Source organism: Gallinula chloropus, assembly GCF_964237585.1.
Source record: "Gallinula chloropus genome assembly, chromosome: 5".
Lineage (NCBI taxonomy): Eukaryota > Metazoa > Chordata > Aves > Gruiformes > Rallidae > Gallinula > Gallinula chloropus.
The window spans coordinates 24,650,370-24,677,484 of record NC_140090.1 but is presented as its reverse complement, the minus strand read 5'-3'; the positions used below and the strand labels follow the sequence as shown (position 1 = coordinate 24,677,484).

Below are 27,115 nucleotides of genomic sequence, written 5' to 3'. Positions count from 1 at the left end.
GTGGGGGAAGTAACCCACAATCCCTTTGCCATTCCAGATGACTTTAAGGGTAAAGAACATATCTGCATATGAGGCCGCATCCCATTTTCCTTCCCTTCTTAAAAACAGCATTAATTGTAGGATAGTATTATAATTTAGAGTTCCATGCAGTGGCCATTTTTCCCTGCTGTCTAGTTTATAAAGTGGTCACCATTGATTACAATATTTGATGAGAGTCTTTTTGCTCTCTGTCCCTCCTGTTCCCACAATATCCTTCCAACGTGCTAAAATGCATCCTAAAGGACTCTTCAGGATTCCCCCTTGAGTGTTGCCCATGGCTTCTAATCTTTCTAATAGTTATTTGGTTCCCAAGTAGTCGCCGATCCCGTTCAACAATCCCCTCTCACCTATCCTCCAATATTTCCCACAATGTTGATATCTCTAATTCCCAGCCACAAAGTACAGTGATGATCTCAGTCTCATAAGATCTACACACAGGACCTACACAGTCTCGTAAGATCTACACACTCGTACTTAAAGTGACAGCTGCTCTTCCGGCTGTGTACTTGATGACAGGTTAAGCACTCAAACTTCACCCAGACCCCGTGTCTTAGGTTCAGGTAATGCTTGCGACAAGGGATTTCTCCTAAGGGAAGGGGTTGGGGTTTATTTTCTTGAGATATACAAATCACAAGCTAGTGCAGAGTAGCTCTGCTGGATCCTGTATAATCCTGATCCTCACATTTGAGGTGGGATCACCCTTCCTCCGACTCCCATTCCCCAGGGGGTCTATGAAGTTTTTCTTAACAATCCTCTTTCTCTGAGAACTTGAAAGCAACGGTTTGGCTTTTCCATCTCTAATATCCTTTCTAGTTTGCAAATCAGTATCTCTCCAGCAATGCTAATGAGAACAATAGGGTTTCTCTAATACATTCTCAGTTCCACACTGATTACACCAAACAAAAAAAAAACAAAACATGAATTTTTAGTGAGTAGGTTTTTTCTCTCTCTCACAGAGAGGCTGCAACTCAGTCACTCACCACTTACACTGAGTTAACTCATTTCACTCACACAAACAGTTCATCAAATTTAAATCAATTTTCAAAACTCAGTTTCTTGTAGCAATATCCAAAGCCAATACCAATAAATCAATGTCACCAGAAAAGTGACTCACTGTTGAGGAATGGAAACTTGATCTCCTGTGTGACAGACAGGAGTTCTCCCACCGAGACTAGTTTTTCTCACACTCACCACACCAAAAATCGTTTCCAAATTGTACAACAACCTCCTGTTTACATATAAAATATACAAATACAAACAATGGTTTGCACGAAAAGTTTTCGGGTCCGTGTATATAACACCAAGGAGCAACAGTTGGTTCAAAACTCGTTTTGTTTACACAAACAGTTTAAATTTGCCATACAGTTTGTCCTTCTCTGGCCACTCTCCTCACAGAGACACGGAACCGCAGATCAGGACTCTGCAGTCAGACTGTGTCTCATTCACTCAGGCACTCAAATCACTCAAACAACACACGGTACCAGGCACAAAAATCTCTTGTATATGCAAAGAGTAACAATAGTTATGAAAATCCCAATTATAACCACAATGATGTAAACTTCAATTCCCATGGGCTGCAGGATGTTATAAATGATAGCTATCCGAGTGGTTATTGCAAGGAGGCTCGCTTACCTTTCTCCTGCTTTTTATACAGTCATTAGCAGGTCCACCCTGGCTCCCGACATCAAGATGCAGCGAGAACCTCAGATTCACTCGATCTACCCCCAAAATTGCTAGTGGCTGCTCTATCGGTCAGCAGATCCCGAATTACCGCAGGCCCCAGACCATCGAAGGAGCTCACGTGCTGCCCTAAGGGGATTCCTGCAAACCTCCTGCTGGCCACAGCTGCGGACTGTCCTTAGAGATTCCTGCAAGCTCCTTTACCAGATCCGAATCCACCCAGGGGTGAGCACCACGCTCTTTACCATGCACAGGACATCTACTTACAGCTTATAGGTATCCCCTCCCAAGTACAACATACCTTGGTCCACTGAAAAGTGGTCCTTGTCTGTCCCTGCGGTGATCTGAATGAGTAAGGGAGCCCTCCTGAGAAGTCTCAGGGGCGCCCAGAGGAGTCCCGTCCTCAGCAGGTCCCACAGCCGGACAGAGAGGGTCCCATCGGGGGAGCCAACTGATGCGCAGAAACTGACTTCACAACTCAGGAAGAGTTATAAAGAAGCTATGAGAAGGTATGTTTATTCAGCACCAGGCACACGGGGGATCACTCCACCACAGACATGCAGCCCAAACGCTGCAATTCACTTTAACTATATCCAGTAGAATGTTACATATTCACTATGGCACTTCAAACAATCCTGTTAGCAAGCCCCCTTACCAAGCATCTTGTTAGCAAGCACACTTCAACCCTTTGCAGGCATCTACTTAGCAAGGCCCTGTATCATCCAAGGATGGAGACTCCACAGCCTCTTTGCCAGTGGTCAGTCACCCCCACACTAAAAGCATTTCCTGGTATTTGGGTGGGATCTCCTGTGTTTCAGTTTCTGACCATTGCCTCACTCAGAAGAGTCTGGATCCGTTTTCTTTGTTCAGCTTCTTATATATATATATCAATAACATCCGCCCTGAGCCTTCTCTAAACAGTCCTTGCTCTCAGCCTTTCACCAGTCCCTTAATCATGTCTGTGGCCCTTCACTAGGTTCCTTCCAGGATGTCTGTGTCTCTCTCATCCTGGGGATCCCAGAGCTGGACACCAGGTCAGGTGTGTCCTCAAGTCCTGAGTAGAAGGAACATCTCCCTTGTCCTGCTGGTGACTCTCTTAATATGGCTCAGAATGCTGTAGCCTTCTTTGCTCTAAGGGCTCATTGCCAGCTCATGTTCACCTTGGTGTCCACCATGGTGCCCAAGTTCTTTCTGCACAGCTGCTTTCAGCTGGTCACCTCCCCCAGCATGTACTGGTGCATGGTGTTCCTCCCCAAGTGCAGCACTCTTCACCTCCCCTAGTTGAACTTCTTGATGTTCCTGTCAGATCATGCTCCAGCCTGTTGGGTCCGCCTGGATGGCAGCATGACTCTCTGATATATCAATCACTCCTCACAGTTTTGTATCCTGTATTTCCCTAGCATACTCGTTTCTGCTGCAATGATTTATTTTTAAAGGGCCTCCTTCAACCAGAGACTTGCCACACTAAAGGTGATGGTGACCCATCTCTTTTGAAACAGCACTACTGTCATTGAGAGATCCTCCATGAAGAAGCCATTTTTGAGGCTTTTCTTTGCTGCTTGTTGTTTAATGCAGCAGACAGTTAACAAGCCCACAGCTATTCCCTCACTCCCCTCCACAGTGGGATGGAGGAGAGAAATTTAAATACATTTTTAAAAAGTAAAACTTGTGGATTGAAATAGTTCAATAGGACAGAAAAGGAAGGCAACTGTAACAGTAATAATAATAAATAATTGTAAAAGAAGAATAATATCCAAAAGAAGTGGTGCACAGCACAATTGCTCACCACCCAAAGCTGATACTCAGGTAGTTCTTGAGCCAAACAGTCTGCTGGCCAATACCTCCAGAGAAGCTGAAAAGTCCTTGAGTGAGTGTAAACACCTGGCAGCAAATAAAAACATCAGTGTGTTATCGACATCATTCTCAGACAAACTCCAAAACACAGCACTATACTTGCTACTAGAAAGAAAATTAATTCAATCTCAGACAAAACCAGGACACTGCTATAGGCAACAGCAGGGCTTCACACGCATCTTGTGAGCTCCCAGGATACAGATGCTACAGGAACTCGATGTACTGGGAAAAAAACACAAATATTATATTACTTTTCCATGATAATGTTCAAATTTTCTTTTTAAAAAAGATTTTTTACAGAGATCAAAATAAGTGCTGTTGAAAAATGCAAGATCTTTATTCAAATGTGTTCTCAGTGCCACACAGTTGGAAAAGATGGAAAGTATGAGACACAACCAAATCTTTGGGGCTTATTTGGCTGTAGAACAGGATAAGCTGCAGGATTTTTTTCTCAGGTGCAAACAAGATAAAGATAAAACTAACAGGTGATATGGACGAGGTGCAGTGCTGGAGAGGACACACATCTATGAAAAAAAAACCCCTTTTTCTTTAAAGGTACAATAGAAAGCCTTACTCACAAGGAGTTACTCTCTCTGCTGTCTGCTTTGCATTACCACAGATCAATCTGAACTACAGTTTCAGAAACACTCTTTGGTCGTTATATTTAAAAGAAATTTAACCAATACTCAGCACACCAGGTCAGAAGGTATATAGCTTTCCCAGACCTCTGTAGTGTCAATGGTTAGGTTTTCCTTCCTGTTTCTTAGGAGCGCTTATAGATTGTTTGCTGGTCACTACCCTCTACTGGCATCGTGGTGCGCTGCAGCTGTTTTGTTCAGAACACTAAGTGCTATCACCTTCTAGTAAGCTTGTCTCGTGTCTTGCATACAGACAGTCTTGGAAAGCAGTGCAACATCCAAAAAATGGAAAGTCATTCTATGTGGGTTTCATTTGGTTTATTTATATTATTTGAATATAAATGATACTATTTGAATCGAGCTATTAATTACAAATGCAGTCCTGGGTGGGTTCGTTGGGCGGGGGGCGAGGGTGGGTGGGGGGGCTTCTGATTATGGAGGTACTTTAGAATTGGCTGACATTTTATTTTTCTGTCATTTCTAGGAAATGCTTATTGACATTCACTTTATACTGGGAGCTCCTTCACACACACAGCCCCCCAAAAAAACCTCATCAGGATATGTTACCTATTTTTTTTTTCATTAAAATTTAGTGAACAAATCATGCAGATGTTAGTACAAGTTTTTAAAAGAAAGCCAACAAAGTGATAGCTAAATCTACTTTAGACAATGGGAAAAGTCAGCTCTGGGGGGCAGAAGAGAAACTTGAAAATGTCATTATAGCTTTTTCAGTAGTCTTCAGTACAAGAGTAAGCTTCTGCTGACAGGGACAAGTTTTAGCAGTGTTGGAAGTAAATGCTAAGGAGTTTTCAACTTCTGTCAGAGATTCCAGGAACTGGCCCTTGACAACCCTTTTTCTAATGTCTTTCAATGAAGCACAGCCTTGATGAATATCATGTCAATCTGCAGATGCCCATCTTCAGCAACTGTATGAAATTCAAGTAAGATCATCTGGATCCTGGAATTACAGAGACACTTATGTAGTTTAAAAGTTGTAAGTAGTTTTATGAGAAATGGTACAAAGAACTTCATCTCCCCATGATGCAAAAAGGATTTGTATTTGACTTATTAAAGTTACACAAACACAATGTATACCTTCTGAATTTTATATTATGTATCATTTATGCTCACATTCCTCTAGGATTCTAGCCACATTGTGTTCAGAAGTATCACACCTTTGATATGAGACAGTTGATATTTCAGTAAAAGCATGATGTAGGGCCAGCCTTGTATTTTACTGGGGTTTTATTTGCTTGTTTCCAGGAGCTGTCTGGAGTGTGAATACACTGACAAGAGTATTTGGAAAACCCCAAGAAATGCATTCCTGGTACAAAGACTATTTTTGTTGGAATTAAAAATCAGAATGAAAGAGCTTGGAAAAAAGCAACTTCATGTAACATTGCTGCAGCAGCTGTAACATCAGTGAAAATTGTTTGGAATTTTGACTAGCTCCTATGTCAAGTTTTAGTATTTTGACGTTAATTATTCATTGGGGACTGGCCTTTAAAAAAATCAAATAAGGGTGTGTTTTAAGATCCTATGTCCTAATAACAACGGGAGGTGAGCATTATTTATATTGTGATATAAGTTTCACAGACCTTTGTGGAGTGTACTTCAGAAAAACTGCTCCTTTCTCTAAGGAGATCTGAGAGCCCAATTCAGCAACTAGTTATTCAAACACCCACTGAAACCATTATTCAGTTGTGGCTATGGAAATAAAAAAGTGCCTGTAAGCATGAGGACTGACAACCAAATTTTCTTTTGAAAAAAATGCACAAAAACTCAGCATTACAATCTGTGAAGTACCGTATGTAGTAGGTAACAAAACAGAACCTTACATTAAAAGAACACTACATAAAGATGATGGAAACAGAATATCAAGTATCATATATTTTCAGGGAACAAGTAACCTTTCAGTAGTGATGTTGACCTAAATTAATCAGGAAGTACCTGAACACCTATGACCTTTTTTGGCTTAAAAATGTAATCCCACTCATTGTATCATTAGTGTTCCTTTGTGTGCTAAGAAAACATAACAAGATACCATTTGGTTTTAATAGTTGTGGATATTTTTCTCCATTTGTGGCTCATATATTAAGGTATCTTTATTCTCTAACATGTGGGATGAATGAGGGCTAACTAGCTCAGGTAAATTGATAGTAATAGATATTTTCACCAACAGTAGAGGATTGATGAAAGTGCTTAAAGTCCTCTTAAAACTTCCTCGTGAATCTCTGTCACTTGAATTGTGATTTAAAATTTAATTGACTGTTTATACACAAATGTAATAGATTAAAACATACTTCACTCAAGCAAGGTCTTCTTATGTCATCGCAGAAGGGAGCATTAGTACAAAACAAATTTGCTGTAGCATCTATTCCCAGGTACTCATTTTATCAGCAGTGCTCTAATGCTTGCCCACCAGGGGCTTTAACAGATTGTCTTACAGTGCTCCAGAAAGCTCAACTGCTATTTTTAAGAAAGGAAATAAGTGACAGATGGGTAAAAAGTTCTGTGACACAACTAGATGGGTACCTGGGGTTTTTTGCCTGTAGCTAGAAGATACTTTCCCCTTTCAGTTTAATATTGAGACCTGTTCTGTTCACTGTTTAAAGCGTCTGCCTGAGTGGAAAAACAATTTCTTCAGCGCTTTTCTCAATTGCATTTTGAAGAGGACTATACCGCTGCCTCCTGAATAGAGAAACACACTCTGCCTGAGCAATGCATTGACATCTCACCATGTGGTTCTTTTAGTGCATCTCTGTACGTTTGTACCGAAGAGAGCGGGTGAGACTGGCCAAAGCCCCCCTTGCTCTCTGAGTTGGTATTGGGCATCCACCCCAATAAAAGGTTCATCATACATAAAATGAAGCAGATATGATGTATCTCACTGCAGCACACCTGTAGAATTACAAAGGCAGCACAATCCCATGGAGACGACAAAATCCTCTTGTCTTTTTGGCCCTACCACAAAAGGCTGCAACTAATCTATCTCAGGCCCACACATGAAGCTGCAGTCCAGCATATGGCATGCTTGGTTCACTCACTCTGCAAACAGAGGTACAGCCAGAGCACAGGCAGACCCGAGTTTTGTCCAATGCACACCAGGCCAGGATTCTGAGGCAGGTTTTACCATGACAGCATGCCTGCCAAAAGGCTGATCAAGTTACAGCTCAGACAAACCACAGTGGTCATCTTTGTCAGGTTTTATCTGCAAAAAAAGAGGATTATAGGTTATTCACAAATTTGGTGCTGCAGAGTTCTTCACAACTAAAGTGTTACAGTAGATTGTTCACTATGTATTTTATGCTTCGATACTTTCTTCAGTCTTGCTCTGCTGTTTGAGAGATTGTCAATATGCAGACTTTTCTATTAACCCCCTAGCAAAGAAACTGAAGATGCCAGACGACTGTTTGAAGAAATGTACCAACAAGGAAGACCTTGTTTATAGCTAGCTTCATTGAAACATTCAATTGCTTTAAATGTTTACATACAGAACTGCTTCACTGTGACCGTTTTGTTGTAAACACCCGCCTGTAGCTCAGGCCAAACCTCACACCAGTGAGACGGTAACAATTCCTTACGTACAACAATTTCACTGGTCCGCAGATGCCCAAGGTCCTTGTTGAGAGCTCGGGGTACGTGCCTGCCAGGCCGTCAGCAGCTTACGAGATTTCTTTGTGTAAAGTGGAGCGTCTGTGCCCGCCTTGGGAAAACGCAAACGCCACTGGAAAGGCCAAGCGGCAATTAGCGGCTGCGGGGAACGGGCGCCCTTCGAGGGTGATGGTGACGCAAGCGCCGGCAAGCGCCAGTCGCCGAGGACGGTTCAGTGGCATCACAGGCAGCGGCGTGCAGATGTGCACCGGCAGCGCGGATAACGGGGGGAGAGAGGGTGGCTCCTCGGCTGTGCTATCCCCACGGCGGGGCCCCCACCGACGATGTGACAGTCGCCGGCGTAGGCTGACGGGCCGTGCCGGCTACCGCGCATGAAAGCCCTTACTTATCGGCAGCGCGCGAGAAAACCGCTCCCACAAGGGGTGTTTCAGGCGCCCGGGCCCTTAGCGAGATACGCCTGCGATTTCACGTCCAAGCAACCTGCACGGAAAGTAATCAGCTTCTTCGGAGGCGCTAGCAGCTTGGGGACGATCCCCCATAGCGTGTCCTCCGACGTCCCCGCTTTCCGTCCCCTCGCCCGCAAGCCGCTTCCCCACCCCACTCCACACACACACACACACACACACCCCCACCCCCGCCCCCGCAACCCACTCGCGGCGGGTGCTACAGCCAAGCGCCCCTCGGCAAGTCAGTGGATGCAGCATTCCCTTCCCCGCCGCTGCGCACACCCACAGCAGCCCCAGACCGGACCAGCTCCTGCTCCGACCCTCAAACGGCGGGGGACGCTGGCTGGGGGTGCTGGCGGGGGCGGCGCCCCCCGCCCCGATTGCTCGCGCGCCTGCGCATCCCGCTCCGCCCGCCCTATTGCCGAATGGGTGCCGTCGGCGGCGCGGTTTCTCAATGGAGAGCCGTCTTCCTGCGGCAGCCTCTCGGCGCAGCGGGGACAGCCGGGAAAGCAGAATGAAACCCGGCGGGGGGCAGGCACCGAGTCCTGCCGCCGCGGTGGCCTGGGGCTGTGGCGGCCAGGAAGCTGCTGCCCAGTCTGCAACAACGCAAGCACAGAGAGCGGGAGGCGAAATCCTTTGTTTGTCGCTTCCTAAATAGCCTCCGGGCTGCGGGAGCCACAGCACCTACACGGAGCCCCTCGTTACCCCCGTGCTGCGGAGACGCGGCAGCCTTTCGGGCACAGGCATGTAGAACCCCCTCCTTTCTCCCCCCTCCCCCCTCCCGCTTCCCCACCCCCACCCCCGTCCCCCCGCGGCTGACACCTGCACTATCGACACGTGTCCCCTCCTCGCAGGCTCTGCCCGGACCCCCGTGCCGGGAGGGGCTGCTGCAGGGACGGGGTCCCCGGCAGGTCGGGATCTCGTTTGGCTGACGATTTGCCCGTGTGTTTTCCCAGCCACCCAAACTCCCATTCATGAATTTCTGAAGCCGCCTTCATTCAGGCTTTGGTAGCGCATGAAAGACGTTTTTCACGTGTTAAGATCCATGACTCCGGTTTTTTCAATCGCTTGTGCGTAGACACGCATCGATTTAGCAATGAAACGTGCTCCACGTGCGCATAAAAATAACCCCGGTCCGTCTGCCTCGGTGAATGTGGTCGGTTTCCGTCTGGCAGCCGGTGCTGCGGGAGCGGGCACCCAGGCGCGCCTTGGGGGCCCCGCTCCCGACGAGATGCCCGGGGGACCCCGCGGGCTCCCGGCACCAAGGGAATGCGGCTTTCGGGCGGGTAGCCCTAGGCGGCTGTGTGGGCGGCGGGCAGGAGCCGACTCTCTGCCCCCTCTTAACAGCCGGGCACGAAACGCCGCACGAACGGCGAGCGCCGGGCAGAGCCAGGTCTCCTCACGGGAGAGGCTGCAGGCGCCTCAACTCGGGGATTCAAGAAACGGAATTCACTTGGTCGTTCTGAGAGGGGCCCGTTTTTCCTCCTGTCTTATGAAGTACTGGAGTAGCGCAAGTAACGCTATAAATTAAACCTCTTTAACGGGAGCTCTTGCGTTTCTTCCCCCCGCCTCTCCTGCAGACCGCGGGCGGGAGCCGCGGCCGGGTTTGCCCCATCCCTGCACACGCATCATAGACAAAAGGACCCTCCCTCCCCCTCACCCTTTCCCACCGATGTTCTGAACAAGGCGTCCGCCAGCGCGGAGCTCCCTAGCGCAGCTCCCTCACTGCCCGGGGCCCTCCCGCCGGGGCATCCTGGGCGCCTCGCCCCGCACGGCCGCCCTTATCCCCGCGGAGGCTGTCGAGGCGGCTGCCGCCAGGCGGGCGGCGGTGCCTCCCCCCGCACCGGGGCTTGCCAGCCCTCCCTCCTCCCCACCGCTCGGCTCACGCGTCCTCCCCCCGCCCTCCCCTCCCTCCTCAGTGGTCCGCCGACTGGGTTACGCAGCAGCCGCCGCCAGCATTGACAGCACTTGGCAGGAGGGGTTTGCCCGAGCGCTCCCGGAGCATCTCCAGAGGCGCGGCGGCAGCGCCTGCCCGGCTCACCGGGGGAGCCGGCCCCGAATCAGGGGGCCGAGGCTAGAAGCAGAGAAGGGCTGAGAGCTGAGGAGCGGAAAAATACCTAGAATAATACGAATACTACAACTACTACTAATAAAGAGTGGTGGGCAGGAAAAGGAGGTCGCGGCGGGAGGGAGGGGGAAGCAGGGGACGAGGAGAAGGCGCGGCCCCCGAGGAGAAGACCGGGGAAGGGGCAGGAGCGGTCCCTCGCCGGGGCTACCGGCAGACCCCGGCGCCCGGGGCGGCCGTCGGGGCGGCGGCAGCACGTGGCGGCGGCGGGGCATGGCCACTACGGGGGCTCCCGCGGCCTGAGCCGCCCCCGCCGGGACCATGGCGGCCGCCGCCGATGCTGGCCTCGACGTGGCGGCGGTGGAAAGTTTCCTAGAGAGGCACCCGGAGCTGGTGGAGAAGTGGCTGAAGAGGAAGAACTCGCTCCCTAAAGCGTCTGCCGCCCCCGCCACCGGCCCGGCGGATGAGCGGCGGAGCAGCGGCGGCCCTGGCGGCGGCTGGGGCAGCGCGGGCGGCCCCGGCGGCCCCGGCAGCGGGGGGCTGCAGCGGCGAGCCTCCCAGAAGGAGCTGCGGAAGAGCTTCGCCCGCTCCAAGGCTATCCACGTCAACCTCACCTACGACGAGCATGTGCACGCCCGGGCGCAGGAGCCGCTGAGCAGCGTGCGGCGGCGGGCCCTGCTGCGGAAGGCGAGCTCCTTGCCCCCCACCACCGCCCACATCCTCAGTGCCCTCCTGGAGTCCCGCGTCAGCCTGCCCCAGTACCCCCCAACCGCCCTGGACTACAAGCGCTACCTCAAGGAGCACAACGAGCGACAGTTCTTCCTGGAGCTGGTCAAGGACATCTCCAACGACCTGGACCTCACCAGCCTCAGCTACAAGATCCTCATCTTCGTCTGCCTCATGGTGGACGCCGACCGGGGCTCCCTCTTCCTCGTGGAGGGGGCCGCCGGCGGCAAGAAAAGCCTGGTCTCCAAGTTCTTCGACGTGCACGCCGGCACCCCGCTGCTGCCCTGCGGCTCCACCGAGAACAACAACGAGGTGCAGGTGCCCTGGGGCAAGGGCATCATCGGCTACGTGGCGGAGCACGGAGAGACGGTCAACATCCCCGACGCCTACCAGGTAGGAGCCGGGCAGGCTCCCGGCGCTTCGCTGCCCCCGGCTCCCTCCCGGACCGCGGCGGCCGGGGCGCCTGCTGAGAACCCCTACCGCCGCCCGGGCCTGTCTTCCCTCCGGGGCGTCCCCCCCCCCGCCGCCCTGCCTCTCTCTTGAGCGCTCTTCCCCGCCGCCCTGTATTCCCCGGGGTGTCCCTGCCGGGGCGGCGGCGCTGCCACCGTCGGGGCGCCGGGGGTTTCGCGTAGCGGCCGCGGGGATGCTCGGGGCAACAGCTGACGGGGTGCGAGGGGACCCCCGTGAAGGCGGGGGGAAACCCTCTCCTGGGTAGCCGACGGGGATGAAATGGCCGTGAAATCGGTACAGCAGGACTCCTGGATTTCTCAGGAGCGGTAGGCGGCTTCATGCGGTTTTGAAACGTATTTTGGAATCGGCTTAAGAAAAGTTTTTAAAAAACGCTCGTGACAGTGCCAGTGATAATAGTCTTAAATCTCTGTCTTGCTTAATGTTCCCTTCCAGCCTGCTGCTGACATAATCTGCTTTCAAAAGAGCATATATTTTCACCTTCGCGTGTACCCACTCAGTCCACATGGCATGTGTTTTCAAACCTGTTCCTAGGAGTGATATACCCAGTCCTGTTATTCTCCTACAAGGACTCTCCCCAGCGCTTACTTTTATAGAGGCTTCAGTGTGAATTGTGAAAGTGTAGTTCTAGCTTCAGGACAAGAATTCCCCGTGAGTTCAGCAGGGACAGAGGTGCCTTCGCCTGTGTGCGTTGGTGCAAACCCCTGCGTTCAGTTCACAAGGTTCAGTTACCCTCCCGCTCTCGCAGTCCTAGGGGCTATTTCCAGTGTTTATTAGAATGAGACACTACCAGCAGTTTGAGGTTCTTGAGAAAATTCAGAACCACAGAGCGACAGATTTTATCAGCTAGGATCTTGGAAAGCTTTAGAAAGGTGGGAGATGTATGTCATTAGAAATTTAGTAATACCCACTGCCCAATGTTCATTTTTGCTCTATAATAATAACAGAGCTAATAAACATTAAAAAACTGATGATGCTTTATAGCAAACAATACAGGGAAGAAACCTGAAAAACAAGGTTGGGTTATTTTTTTTCAAAATACTGAAGAGCCAGGGTAAATGTATTTTGGGCTGAATATTTATTTATTTTTCAAGCAGTGAAAAATGCTAGGTGCTTCACAGATCCAGGCTGACAGAGGTTGCCAACCCACAGTGTTTGAAGGGAGAGAACAGAGCATGGTAAAAAAGCTGTAATACTAAGACTAAAATGACAGAGCATTGGATCACCTTTGAAAAACTCTAAGTTTTCTTCCTGTATTTTTTTCTTCATTATACACTTTCTCTTACCAGAGAATACTTTATTATTTTTCACTTCTAAAACTGCACTCTTCCAAAAATACCTGATGTTGGGGATCAAGCAGAAGATATTCTCAATAATCTCAAGTGGCTAAACAGGTAAAGGATACCTGAGGTGAGTGGGAAAGAGCTCAGTCTCTCCTTTTAACTCTGGTTAGCTCCAGCCACTTTTTCTTTGGAGGTGAGACCAGCACTGGAATTGCAGAGTGTTTTCTAATTCTAGGTGACTGTATTATTTTTTCTCCAGTGTTTGTTCACTTGGTGTTCACTTCCCTGTGGAAAAGTCCAGCTACTTTAAGCAGTTTATTGTCTGTTTCATTTGCAGAGAAAAATGGAAAACAATCCATCCAGTTGCCATTCCCAGTACTATTTGTATTATGCTTTTGTCTGGCTCCTATTCAAAATCAATTAAAATATTATAAATAATACAATTCATTGTCTATTTAAGCCATAAGTACATTAGTTGCAGTAGAAGGGAAAGTTCTACATCAAGTTCATCCTATAATTGTATCAATTACAACTTCCTTGCTTTCAGTGGAGTTACTTCTGACTAACACTTAGTGCAAAAAAAACCTTTAGACCTTGCAACTTTAATGAAAGTTTTGCTTGATAATAAAACAGGGGATCAGCTTTCTGTTATGTTTCTGAGTTCATACAGTTTATCTTGTCACACCTGGCACGTATATATCCATTGTGCATCATTAAAAGGAGACCTTTCTAATTTAATAGTGTAAAGAGCTCTGTGGAAGCCCAGGTACCCGTGCATAAAAAAGTGGCAGCTGTGCCATTTCAGATCATTGTAAGTGCTCACAATGCAACACTTTAAAAATTAATAAATGTGATTATATGATTTCTGTCAGCATTTCCACTGATGATGGAAGTGTTTAATCAACTGTCAGGTAAAAAAAAAAACACCATCAGGAAACTGTCATGCTGACAGATGGAGTTGGAGAAAAAGGAGTGACAGCACAGCACTATTTTGTCCCTTGAAGAGAGTGTCCACGTTGATGCTACCCATTTGGTAAGAAAAGGCCTTATATTAGGTCAGAGGAACACCTCTACATTAATTTCTTTTGCTTTTTTTTTTTTTAATTTACAAACTTGTTTAAAAAGAGGTAAAAAACCTGATGATATGGAAGTAATCTAGTTTACAGTATTGTGAAATTTGTTTTATATCATCCAACCATCTTTATTTTCTCAGACCCTAATCAAATACCAGTTGGAATTGTACCATCAAGTACAAATTGAGTTGCCTGCTTGTATCATCAGCTACTACTGTCATCAGCAGGACTTCAGAGTGATCAACACTACATTTAGATCCTGTCATGTCCTGTAATGTGCTGCATGCAGGCAGCCCCCTATGCCAACCCCCAAATTACTTGCAGTGTCTTTTCCAGAGATAGTGTAAGATTTCAATTTTACCCTTATTTTTCTAAAGAGAAAAAAATACTACAAAATAAAATAATTAATAGGTGGGGAGAGATTGTTACTGTTGCTGAGTCTGACTTTCAAAGCCTGCTCGTGTAAACAATCTTAATTCAATAAGCATGCTTAAATACAAAAGTTTCTTCTTTTAGAATTTCTTCTTTCAATGCTAAACAATAACTATATAACATCTGATGGTAATTTGATTTATGAAGTTTAGCACTGATTGAACAAACTTTTTTGAGGTTCACAGCATCAGAGAATTTGACTAATGATGGTAAGGTTTAGATGAATGTTAATGACTGATTAAAAAGTTGCACGATTTCATTCATGACATTAAAATTTTTATTTATTCTATTGCCAAGTGGAGATGAAAGTGAGTTTATTACTATAACAATCTGTAAAACATATGATCTGATCTATAAGGGTTAGCACTCTTACAGAGTGCACAGAAAATTCGTGAACAGAAAAGGAGATAGAGATAGGAGACTTTCTTTGCATTTCGGAGCCAGTTGAAAGCTCTTTCTACTGGAAGCAATCCCCTTGACTTGTAAATTGAACGCCTAGTCAGTTAAAGTTTTAAAACAAGGCCTTGAGTCTTCCTCTAGGTTATTTTGGGAAGCCTTTCAGACTCTTTATATGAATGACGACCTACGTCTTGAGCACATGTGTTGGAAGAATCCAATTATACTGGCAAGGAAATTTTGGACCCAAATGTCCTTTGAGGCTCTTTTTAACAAAGCATAGATGTAGTTTTTACAGTCATGTATAAAGACTGCTAAACATATTGTAAGACACCATTAAACCTTTATCATCAGCTCTTGTGAGTTGTTTTTTTTTTCCTATTTAAAGCTATGGATTTTTTCATGTCATCCCTTCTTCTCACAGGTCTTCTATGATGTTTAGCTGAAATTACTATTTCAATTTGTTCCATCTTTTAGAGCAGTATTTAAATAATAAAAAAAGTAAATCACAAGTAGCGTTTGGTTACTGTTATACCTTTAGCTGTGCAAAAGTTGGGAGGTAATCTAATACACACCAAGTCCTTCTAAATAGCGAAAATAATCTTCCTCTTTGGAATAGTAAGCACATATCTGAAAGTGGTGAAAGGTAAGTCTTGCCATTTTCCGGTGTCAGCTGAAAAATGTTACTGCACACCTATGTTACATTTGGAATTAAAAAGTAGCTTCAACAGACACAAGAAGGAATGGCTTACCAGATGCATGCTTTAATGAAGTGAGGAGCAGAGAGAGAAATATTAGTCATGCTAAGACATGGGGTTTTGTAAGTTGGAGAAAGTGTTATAAAGTATGATCAGAAATTATTTTTCAGTACAGTTCAAGTATTGAAAAAGAAAATTTAACCATGTTACTGGAATTAAAATCAAGCAAAACAAGAGACACATGGAGCTCTCATTTTTCTGGACTGCCCTGTTACCTCTTTCAAGTTTAGGTCAAGTCTAATACATCTAATACACACACAACTCTTTATTTACATTTAAAATTTTAAGCATCCTTGAACACTTAGGTATAGGCATCAGTTTTGTCTTTTTCAGGCCCTCTGGGTGAGCTTAGAGAAGTGACTCCTACTGTGCTGGGACAGCATTGCAGAGTTACTGCTTGTGGGTGCAAATCTGTAGCCTGGGAGCACCTAGGCAGGTCAGGCTGTTGGTGCAGAAGGCCACAAACACACAGTAACTGTATTTCATTACACAGGGTAGCTGTTTGTTATCATCAATATTAACTGTGCATCTCTTTCAATTTTAAAAAGCAGTTAAAGCATTAAAATCCTGGGTCCTGGGAGGTTCAGTTCTGTAAATGGGAAGCACTTACGCACTGTTTTATTCAGCAGCACTTGAGCAGCAAGCACCACCAACAGCCGTGTTCATTTCAGTACTGACTCTTAACAAGGACAGAGGTTACTCTTTAGAGAGCAGGAAACCTAGCAAGAAAAAATAAACAATAAATTTTTTAATTCCATGTAATACAGAAAAAATGAGTTAAAATAACTTTTTCAGTGCATTAAACATGACTAGGAAGTACCAAAGGGTATGCAGAAGATAATTGCAACAGTAAAGAACTAAACTGCTTTAACATGCTTTCCACAAAGGGACACTGGCCCATCATGAAAAATTTAGGAAAACTTTAAATTGTGAGTACAAGCCAGTAAATTATTGGAGGGATATAATTATACCCAAATCTGCAGCCCAGTGGAGGCTGCACTGGCCTGGGAGAGAGGGATCTCCCCACATGAGGCAGCCCTCCTGGGTCTCCACAGAGACCACCTGGGGAACCCTTGGGGCAGCAGCTGAGGAGGACTTCTTACCTCCTGTCATCTCCCTAGGCTTGGCAAGTTTTCTTTTCAGAGAATAGTTTCTTTACTCCTGTAAAATACCCTAAGGCCTTCCTGGGCCACATTACCACTGTTCTTACCTTGGAGATGTCTGTCTGGGGCACGAGCTGCTAGTAGACACCCAGACTGCATAAAGAGCACATGTTCAAAGCTACCTGAGGGCTCAGATATGGTTTTGTGTTTCCATGCTGCTGCTTTGGTAAATCACCAAGATGACAGGTCTGCATAACAAAATATACACTGCTGGTGACAGCCCACAGGGATGATGAGGGAACACACCTTCCTCTCCATGCTTGTGTAGGGCTCACCAACCAGGTGAGCAGTGGCCCATCCTCCAGAGTTACTTCATAGGTGCACAACACCTGCTCATGAACCTAGGTGTGCCTCAGTGGCTGCCTGATCAGTTTGAAATGAAGAGCAGGTGGGCTGGTGTCAGCTGGGGCACACGGGCCTTTCTTCTGCAAGTCCCCTCATGGGTGTGGTGGCCAAAGGTTGAGGGAAGGATTCTGCCTGGACTCACCTGTAAAGAATTGTCTCTACTTATGTTGCAGCTGTTGAATGCCAGCCATTTTGGGGGGTTCATGCTGTAAGTCAGTACTGAGGGGTGTTGTGCCGTCTGGCTTTGGTGTGAGGGGGAAGTTTAGGGTGGGTATAGGCTTTCAGGCAAGCACATGCGTGGAGGACTTCAGGGCATTAACAGGTTAGTAGTTTTGGGGGCTTGGTTTGCTTTGCTTTTTTAACAATAAATCTAGCTGATTTACTTTCTTGGTTGCTTTAAAGAATGAGCGTTCAGTACCCTGGTGCTCTTGGCCTCTTAGGGCAGCTGTAAGTCAGCTCCTGTGCTCTCTCTCCTGCAGCACAGCTTGGGTGGAAAAACACTTTGGGAGAGCTGGGGTAGTTTTTCCTGTCCTACTGTAAGAATGTCCTTTTTTAAGCTGACAGACTTTGACCAGTTTATCACTCAGCCAGTTCATCTGTCTGAAGAAGGCAAACTTTTCCAGTTTCTTTTCCTTTCAGATACTTGTAAGACTTCCTTGTGGAATGAGTGTGAAACTGGTGCCTCAGTGACCTGTAACTTCCTTCTGAGAAGGAAATGATGCGTATTTGATTAGTTAAAGCAGTCAGTGACTGTAAGGGTTACAAGATTAGGCCCTTCAAATTTTAATTTAAATCCTCTTATGTGCATGAGACTGAGGAAAGCTGTGGTTTTGCTTGGTAATGGGTTTTGCTGTTCTATTTGGTTTTCAAAAAAATGGATGTTTCATTTTGATTATTTACAATTGTATGCTTTTGTGTAGTTTTTCTATAGAATAACAAAGCTAATAAGCAGAAACATACATCATTATGCAAGTTAATTTGTTTTACTTTTCTTAAACAAACCAGTTGATGAACTATGAAATACAACTTAAACTAATGGCTCAGCAGAGTCGCATGTTAACAGAGTAACAGCAACTGAGCTTAATGTCTCTACAGCGTGCATTTAAAAATGAGTGTGGCTTAGTGAATTGCATGACTGCTTTGTCACAATAAGATATATTCAGTTTATTTTTCTAGAATTTTAGTATGCTACTTGTGTAATGCTTGAAGCCTTGTCTTGTTCACCTGAGTAATTACTTGCAGCTGCTGTAACCCATCCATGGACTCCTGTTGAAACACAAAGGAGTCTTGTTGGTCTTTTTGCTCAGAGGAGTGTCAGAGGGTTTTTAAGCCACCTATATTACTCCTCTATTATTTTTTCACATTGATTTTGTGCTAATCATAAGCAGACAACACGCATTGTCATTTATATTTCTATAATAAAAGAAACAGTGGTCAGAGGACAAATGATATAACACATCTCCACCAATCAAACTAAAGAAACCCTGAACTATGGGCATGTTTTTTCCAAATGCCTTTAGTATTGTATCATTGCAGATGCACACCTTTTTGGTTTTTTTTCAAAATAAGGGTTTTTTTTATAGTTCAAGCTGTATGTGGACTGAATTACTTTTAAATCTGGAAATTAAGAAACTTTTAGGGTCAGTATTACCTATGTATTTTAAGAACTTTTTTGACACTGAAGGAATACAGTTAGGTGAGCTGTTTTTTGCATTTGTACCTGCTTAACTTTATTCTGTATAAAAAAAAAAATCTATCCCAAAGTAACTGGACTGTGAGCTTATTTACTTGAGAGAATTAGATTTGATTATGCTGGTAAATAGTGCTACTTTGTTCTGATGTTGCCTTTCTAGGGCTTTAGAGATTTTTGGGAGAGATGGCAGGAATAGCTGCAGCAAGGCTTACATGGAAGTCTCCTCAGATCACTTTATTACTTGTGTTTTGTGTACAAGTTTCTTTTCTACAAGATTTTTGCTATATCTGCTGTAGTGGTTTTTCCTTGGTTTCTGTTTCTTGTTTATGTAAATACAATTTATACCATATGTGATTATTTTTTAGTGAAGAACAGCAAGAACAGATCTGATGCCTTATTATTTTATTTAGCTTTTTTGTTCTACTTAGGATCCAGATAACATGTTGTCTTTTTTGATTGCTATTTGTTTTCTGTAAAAGTTTGTGTTCTGTCCTGATGGGAAGCATGATATTGAGACATTGAATAGGTCTCTTCCAGCTTCAGCTTCTTTACTTCTGTGAATGGAAGGATGCAGGATGGTTTCTTGTAAAGTCAACCGAAGTATATTAAATAAAATTTGTCTTCCTATGCAATTAAGTAGTACAAGAAAACTCAGGTTAGCAGGTAGCAATATCCTACTCACTTAAATTACTGATTTAGTTACTCAAAGAAATTCTGCTGTAAGTTTCTTGCTTGCATTTTTTTCTTGAGGCCCTCCTATGGGGGAAACACTCTCACACCCCCCATCAATAAAAACTACACAGTGAACTGTAAAATATAGTAGGCCAGGCCTCTTAATTGAACATTTCTTGTGTTCTTTTGTTCTGTGTGATTAATAAAGCAGTGTTTCCAAATCATTAAATCAGAAATGGCATTTCCCTGTTGCTGTGAGTTTTGGCTGTGTCACATAGTTCACTTCACTAGATTAAATACTTTCTCCTTAGACTTTGCAAAAGGAAAACACTGTCTTTGTGATGAAGACTTAATTAATGGAAATGTATTCATGCAGGTTTCAGCCTCCATTACATTATTTGACTCTTTGTTAACTTGTTTTAGGGTTATACTTTTTCTGGTGTAAATCATGCTATTAATACTTTAAATAAATTGTACTAGCCTTGAGAATATAAAAAGGACATGTTTTCTTCGTGGGTTCAAAGAGCCATCCTATGCTTAAAAAACAAACCCCAAACCCTGTACCTCTACTGACAATGGTGAATCACCTGATTAAACTGAAAATCAACACAAATACCATTGAAAATGTGTAGATTCTTTTAGCAAAGAATAGAAGTAGTGACATTTTAATGGTGTTTTATCTACTCTTCCTGGTCAGGTTTAATCACAGTTACCAACTGTTATTTAGTGATACTAGTTTCATGGTCAATTTGCTATTGATACTAAAGAGGATTGGATCCTAACTGATTTTTTTCTTTCGTTTGCTATTTCTATCAAAAGTACAGCTGAATTTTTTTCAGCCCTTGCCCAATATATGTACAGCTGTCAGATTTACAGACTAACTTTATTAATGTAGAGGTCAATTGGAAGGCTTGACATACAGGAGATGAGTGTTATTTGGTTAGGTCCTGATTCAAATTGCCTGAAGCTTTGGGTATATCAAGGTAACTAGTATCTTTTGGGATCAGAGTTTGTAAATGTGGTCAATATTTTGAGTTTTCATCCGATGTGATAAAGGCAGGGGATCTAGAAAAGTGAATTTGAATATATCAACTCCTTCATAATTCATGCTGCTTACAGCTAATGTTCCAGGTTCTAACATTTCTGATCCTTATATTTTTGATTACTTTCCGATAACACATCTGAGACTTCCTCAGCTACACAAACCAGAAACTTTTTTTTAATGGAAGTTAAGACACTCATAATTCCAGAACCATAGGGAAAAAAACCTCTCTGCCTTAATCTGGTCTTTTATAGAATAAAAGCATGAAAATGTTTGTCTAGTCTTGTTTATTGACAATCTTTAAATATGTCCCAAAAGAACTGGGACTGCAGTGTCGCTGCACAGACAGCTGAAATACCAGCATTTGGATTGATGAATCAAGCTTTTTCTCTTCTGATTGAATACAATGTTTTACAGGGTAATATTTCCCCCAAGAAGAATTTACAATCAATAAATACCTGAGACAAGGATAAGGTTTATCCTACAGAATAGCTCTTCCGTTTTGCCACTTCTGAAATAAAGTGCCTCAGTCTTCACATTTTTAATGTCTCTATCATCTAGCAATCTCATACAGAACCAAAGCATTGAAACCTATTATGTTTTGAATTTAATTATGTTTTAAACAGTTAGTGGAAGACCTTACTGATAATTCATGAATGTTCTTGCATGAAGATACGGATAGTACAATTACGGTGAAGTCTCTCTCAAAAGTGTATCTTGTATCTGGCCTGTCTCTAATTTCTGAATCTAAGTAAAAGGAACTTAAAAGCAAGTGCTTCATTGATATCATTAATGTTGATGCTCCTTTCTGCCAACAGCCTGCTGCAGATGAGGACCTTGTGCTACAGGCTGTTCTAATGTGTGAAATAATAGTTTGTATCTCAGTGTTTACAGTCTGATTTGGCAGCTATTTTGTTGCTAAACAGGCCTCAAGTAGCTCAAGGCTACAACCCTGTGATGAGAGGTAGATGAAAATTTTCTATAGGCTTTCTAAACCATCACAGTTCACGCTTGGGCGTTGTGGGTTTTATTGAGGCTGTTAAACCCAGTAAAACCTCTCTGCTGGATCCTGCCATTTATATCCTATTATGACTACAAGTGATGGAAGAAAGGGGGTGGGGATAAAGTTGTTTTGGGACATAATGCAAGTTATCTAGTAAGTCAGTTTCCTTATGTGTATATTACATGATTCAATGTTAGTGTTGCCATAAATAGCATTTTATTTTGTTCACTTGTGTATCTTTCCTTCTAACTACTTAAATGTCACCAAAATAAGACTCTTGCCTGCCCATTCACTAAAGGTTAAGGATAGAGTTTCATTTTGCATATCAATAGCTTTAAATTTTTATTAAGAAGTTCTTGTTTTCCTCAAATGTCTTCTTTTTTGGTTAAGTGCATTAGCTACCCTATTCTGTGCTTACTGTAGCTTGAGTCTCTGCTCAGGAGATGTAATATCCTTCTGCAAAAGGTAGTCCAGTTTCCTATCACAAGCAGATAATCTGCTGTCAGATGGCAGAACGACCAAAACACGTTGTGCATCTTCATTGAGTAGCATGCTGCTGGAACTAAGGCTGATTGCTCCAGGACCCTGTGCTTCCTTTCTCCTCATGTAGAAGTTCCAACAAGAGAGAAACATGAAACTTCCAAAATATGCTTGATCAGAAAATCAATATATCTGGACTGAGTTTTACTTAGCAATCTGGAAAGTTCTTTCAAACTCTCTTGTGTGTCTATGATTCTCCATAGCATCCATTAAAGAAAAAAGGATCTATTGCCCATTAAATCTTTTCTTGACACTGGCAGCTTTACTGTGTATGTTCAATTCGGACAAGTTCAAAAGCCCCTGTCCTGCATGCCACCACTAACTTGCAGGTCAAATGGTGCTTTGTGTATTAATCTTGAGGCCCAAAAAGGCAAAGACTGCATATGCCACAGGTTTGTGAATTACAATGGGATTTAAGTGCCCACTAAAGTGAAACTTGTTACCTAAATAAAAGCTTTCAGATAAACAATGATATATTTTATCTCAGACTTCTGTTCTGTCTTACAATGGATCTCTTAATTGAGTGTACTTATGTAAATGAACTGCAACTTTTGGTCTGTGCAGCAGCTCTCCTTTTACAGTTATACTCCCCCTTGAAAATTTACTTTTTTTATAAGGCCAAAAGATGTTATGTCAACAACAGTGTTACTAGCCAAGGCATGCTGTCATTTCAGTGTTTCCCCATGTACTGTTTTGCTTTGAACAAAATAGGTAGAGCAGAGGCTGCCTTGTCAATAACTCAAACCATGTTATCAATATTTCAGTAATAATTGCTAATTCTAAATAGTAGTTCAGACACCACTAAGAAGTTGAAATAATGTTCAATTTATTCATTGGTGAAGCCCACTGTGTGATAATTGCATTGAGTTTCACTTTCTTCTACAGTGGTGAACAGTCCAGCTTCTACTCAAGGTGATATAAATGTTTTTAGAAGCATATAGAAAGATCACAAAATCAGGCAGGTCTGGACCCTTGATGTCTTTATTAAAAAGCATCCATCACTGGGGTTCTGATTCTTTTAAGTTAGTTCTTGGGCACAAATAATTCAAGGTAATCTCTCCAAAACATTATCAAAGACTGTACATTAGTAACCTGGTCTTTATGGACATAGATACTGTTTAATATACTCCAGAGGCAGAAGTCGGTCTAAGGAAGAACAACTGCTAATGAAGCTATAGAATTAAAATAGGATGAAACAAATAGTATATAAAAAAAAAAGCTTGACCCGTGGCAGAAGAGCACTATAAAATCTATATGAATAACACAGTTGATTTTCCTTGTGGTTGAAAGGTATGTAAACTTGCAACAAATAATAAAATAACCAAATGTATATGTTAATCTTTCATGATGAGGGAGTGTGGAGCATGTCTCTCTTTGGGTGACTGTTGTGGTTTACCCTGGCAGACAGCTAAAAGCCATGTAGCTGTTTGCTTGCTCCCCCCTCCCTGTTCCCTCAGTGAGGTGCGGGAGAGCGTCAGAAGAAAAAAGGTGAAACTCACAGGTTGATGTAAAGGCAGTTTAATAGGACAGAAATGGGAAGGGAATAGTAATAGAAGAATGTACAAAATAAGGGATGCACAGCACAACTGCTCACCATCTGATGCTCAGCTAGTTTGAGTGGTGGTCATACTTCTGGCCAACATACCCCAAGTTGTAGACACAGAGCATGCTATCCTATGCTATGGAATACCCCTTTGGCTGGTTTGGGTTGCCTGTCCTGGTTTTGTCCCCTCCCAGCCCAGCTTCTTGTGCACCCTTAGCCTCCTTGCTGACAGGCCAGCATGAGAAGCTTAAAAAGTCCTTGACTTTGTGTAAGTGTTGCCTAGGATCAAACAAAACATTGGTGTGTTATCAACACTACCCTCATCCTAAATCCAAAACACAGCACCGTACCGCTACTAGGAAGAACTCTCTCGGCTGAAACCAAGACAGTGACTGAAACGGTCTATTTCTATAGACTCTGCAATTCACAAAAATAAAATTTCAAGGAAAAAAAATCCATTTTTAGCATCAGTAAAGATAAAATGAATTCTCTCTTCCCTACCACAATCAAATCTTCTCTTAGATTAAGGACTGCATGGATTATTTTCATCACCTGAAACAAATACATTATTTTACAGTCAACATTGTCAAAACTTTTGGAAGCAGAACTTGTGCTTATTTTTGTAGAATAGCTCAGTTCTCTCATGTTAGGGCAGTCAGAGCTGGCTCTAACTATTGTCTGCAACATAAATGCTAACTTCACCCTGGAGGAACAGAGCTGCTGCCAGTAAACAGCAGTAATTCCTTCCCTGGCTGATAGAAGAGCAGTTGAAGACTATTCTCTGCTAAGATGAACAAAGATGTTGTGAGCACTACCTCTTCTGAACTTTTCAGCCTCCTTTGAGTCTCTTTGTGATCTGCAGTTTGAGTTGTACTGTTCCATAGAATAGACTTGGGCACACTGCCAAATAAATGAATGACCGATATTTAGTTTGGTTCCCTTTGTTTGTGTCAATCCATATTGAAAATAATTTTCTGCTGAGATGTGACTTTTTAACTTTTTTTACTCTCAGCTGTTTGCTTACTACGAATGTTAAAGTATTTAAGAAAAGCTTCAAGATGTTTAATGATCATAGCAGTATAAGGTCCTCTTAACTTTCTATGCTTGCCAGAATAGTATTTGAGAAGATGTTTAATACATCTTTTAAAAACCTCTCTTTCTATATATGATCATCTTTCTTGAGAAGTAACTAGCTACATGTATCTTGCAGAGGAAGATTAAATGAACTGCAAGTCTAAAGAATATACTACTTGAGTCATGTCTCCAGCTAAGCTATATGCTGAGAATTATACTTGCATGTGGGAGAGCTTTTTTTTAAAACAGGGATGTTTCTGTATTTAGTTTTCCAGAATGAGCTGAGGTTTTATTGTATTTATTTAAAAAAAAAATTTGTACCCCATTGGAATACTAGCCCACAAGTCTTATTTGATAGACTAAACTCAAGTGCAACAGGCAAGCAGGGCCAAAAAGTCTCCATTTACTTGAAAGAAATTATGAGCATCTATAGAGGATGGATATGAAGTTGGCAGCATGGCTTAGCATAAGTGTGCATGCATGATCGTTATTAACACTCGATATCAGTACGTGAGTGTCATTCAGTAAAAGTCTTCTATAAAGTGATGGCATTATTTTTTAAACAGTGATCAATTTTAACTTAGTCTAAAGATATAAAATTGCCACCCTGTCCATGTTTTTGCACTACTATGTTTTTGAAGATGGTAGTTTATCATCTCTTGCTACATACTGCAATCTGGAATTCCTACCAGTATTAAAGCACCTGGGTTTTCACTAAGACATGAGAAACAACTTCTAGTACTTTAGTGTAAAGTGTGTTGTCATTTTTTGGATGCATTTTGGTTACCAGTACTACTGCTACCACCAAGACTTTAGTATCTGAATAGTTTGGGGGGATAGAAATATACTTTGTGGAGCATGGTGACCCCACATAGAGTAGGAGGGGAAGCAAGAAGTATGAAGTAATCACTTAATAAAAAAACCCACAACAAAATAAAAGATCTGAAGTATGTGTTGAAAAGTTAGGTCCTCCTTGAATGTGGTGCAAACACTTATTCCATATGTGGATCCTTCAATAAATATGTGTAACCTTAGGCACATTCATTGCCTTAGAAAAACTTTAAAATAAAATACTTGAAGAGCATCTTGTTATTAGTACCTTTACTATTCAGCGTGATGTTATAAGCACTTTCATTATCTTAAGAGATTGATTTCTGTCCTCTTATTGTAACAGGAGTTTTAGGCTCATAGTATGTGTTTTGTATTTTACGTGTATTCTTTATGATCAGGATTACATTGCATACTTAATCATGTTTTAGAGACTTTATACATGTGTTCAGTAGTTGATTATGCATTAACATTGTTCAGTAAAACTAAATGCAATGAATACAAAAGCATGTGAAATAAAGCTTTAAAACTTATACATAACAATAAAATGCATACCTTGATGGTACTAGATACTATTCTTGGCTAGCAAAATCTTAAAATTAACAAAAACACAAGAAACTAGCAAAATTCTTGACTAAATGATTTCTACTTGCCATGTAAAGCTTAAGGGTAAACTTCTATTGTGGAGATTCAGTTGTTCTGCTAATACTAAGGGGAAAATTTAACAACAAAAGTCATTAGAGCACTGCAGATTAATGGAAACAATACCCTGGTGGATGTATGCTACATTTTAGGATTTTTCAGCCTACTTGGGTATTTGCCCACATGTTCAGCCTGCTGCACAGTGATTTAGGTGGATGTTAGTGTTGTGGGCCACTCTCCATGAACTTGTTCCTTGTTTCATAGTTTATGTAGTGTTTCACAAATGTAAATTTAAGCATTGCAACTTCATATAGCGTTTCTATCTGAAACTGACTTTTTCTGGTACTTCTTATGTACTAGTTATAAGGTATAACCTGTAGCTTATGATGCACAAGAAAATTCTTAAGCTCTCATTTGCTGCAGGTAGCAGGCAGTAAAGAGTAGGTACAGATCAGCAGAGCAACTTGTACATAAGCATACCTGAATCACTGGTTAGATTGAACGGTCATAAACTTCCAAAAACCAGATAAATAATAGGATGAATATATACAGTGTCATGCTTATATGTTCTCTATTTAACATTAAAGTCCTAATTTTGCAACCATCCATACTCTATACAGCTAACAGACACCCTTGCTCCACTCATGGTGACTTCCTAGCTGGAGAGAATAGAAATTAGTACATACGTGGTCTGTGGGGCTCATTCTTCTCTTCATTCTCAGTGAAGGCGGTAGAGCATGCCTTGCAGCTCCTTACCCTTTCATCCAACCTGCAACATGTGCATGCTAATAAAAGGTATGTCTGGTGGACTACAAAATGCTCTTTAGTGGGAATCTCAGAGGAGCTATGGTGTGTGCACAGAAGAGCTCAGGGCCCTTATCAGCACCCACAGGGGCCATGTGGTTATCCACACCTTTGCTGGTAGGAAAGATTATTCACAGTAATATAGACAGAGTAAAACAAGCAGGACTGGCTAAAATTGAGGAAACTGAAAACTGCCTGCAAACATGTAATGGGTCAGAAGCAGACCACAGTTTTAGGCACTGGTAGTTTTCTTACCTCTGTTAACCTCTGAAAGCTCTGGGCAAGGTGTGTCG

At 43.2% G+C, this 27,115-nt stretch overlaps 1 protein-coding gene across 1 annotated transcript in view; it reads left to right on the top strand.

The window, feature by feature from the left end:
* Positions 1-10,658: 10,658 nt before the first annotated feature.
* Positions 10,659-27,115, top strand: part of PDE11A (phosphodiesterase 11A) — a gene marked incomplete at both ends in the record, with an annotated part of 130,917 nt that continues 114,460 nt past the window's right edge. Inside the window, one exon of the mRNA XM_084264499.1 lies at positions 10,659-11,456. Within this exon, the coding sequence (XP_084120625.1) occupies positions 10,659-11,456 (798 nt within the window). The remainder of the gene's footprint in view (positions 11,457-27,115) is intronic.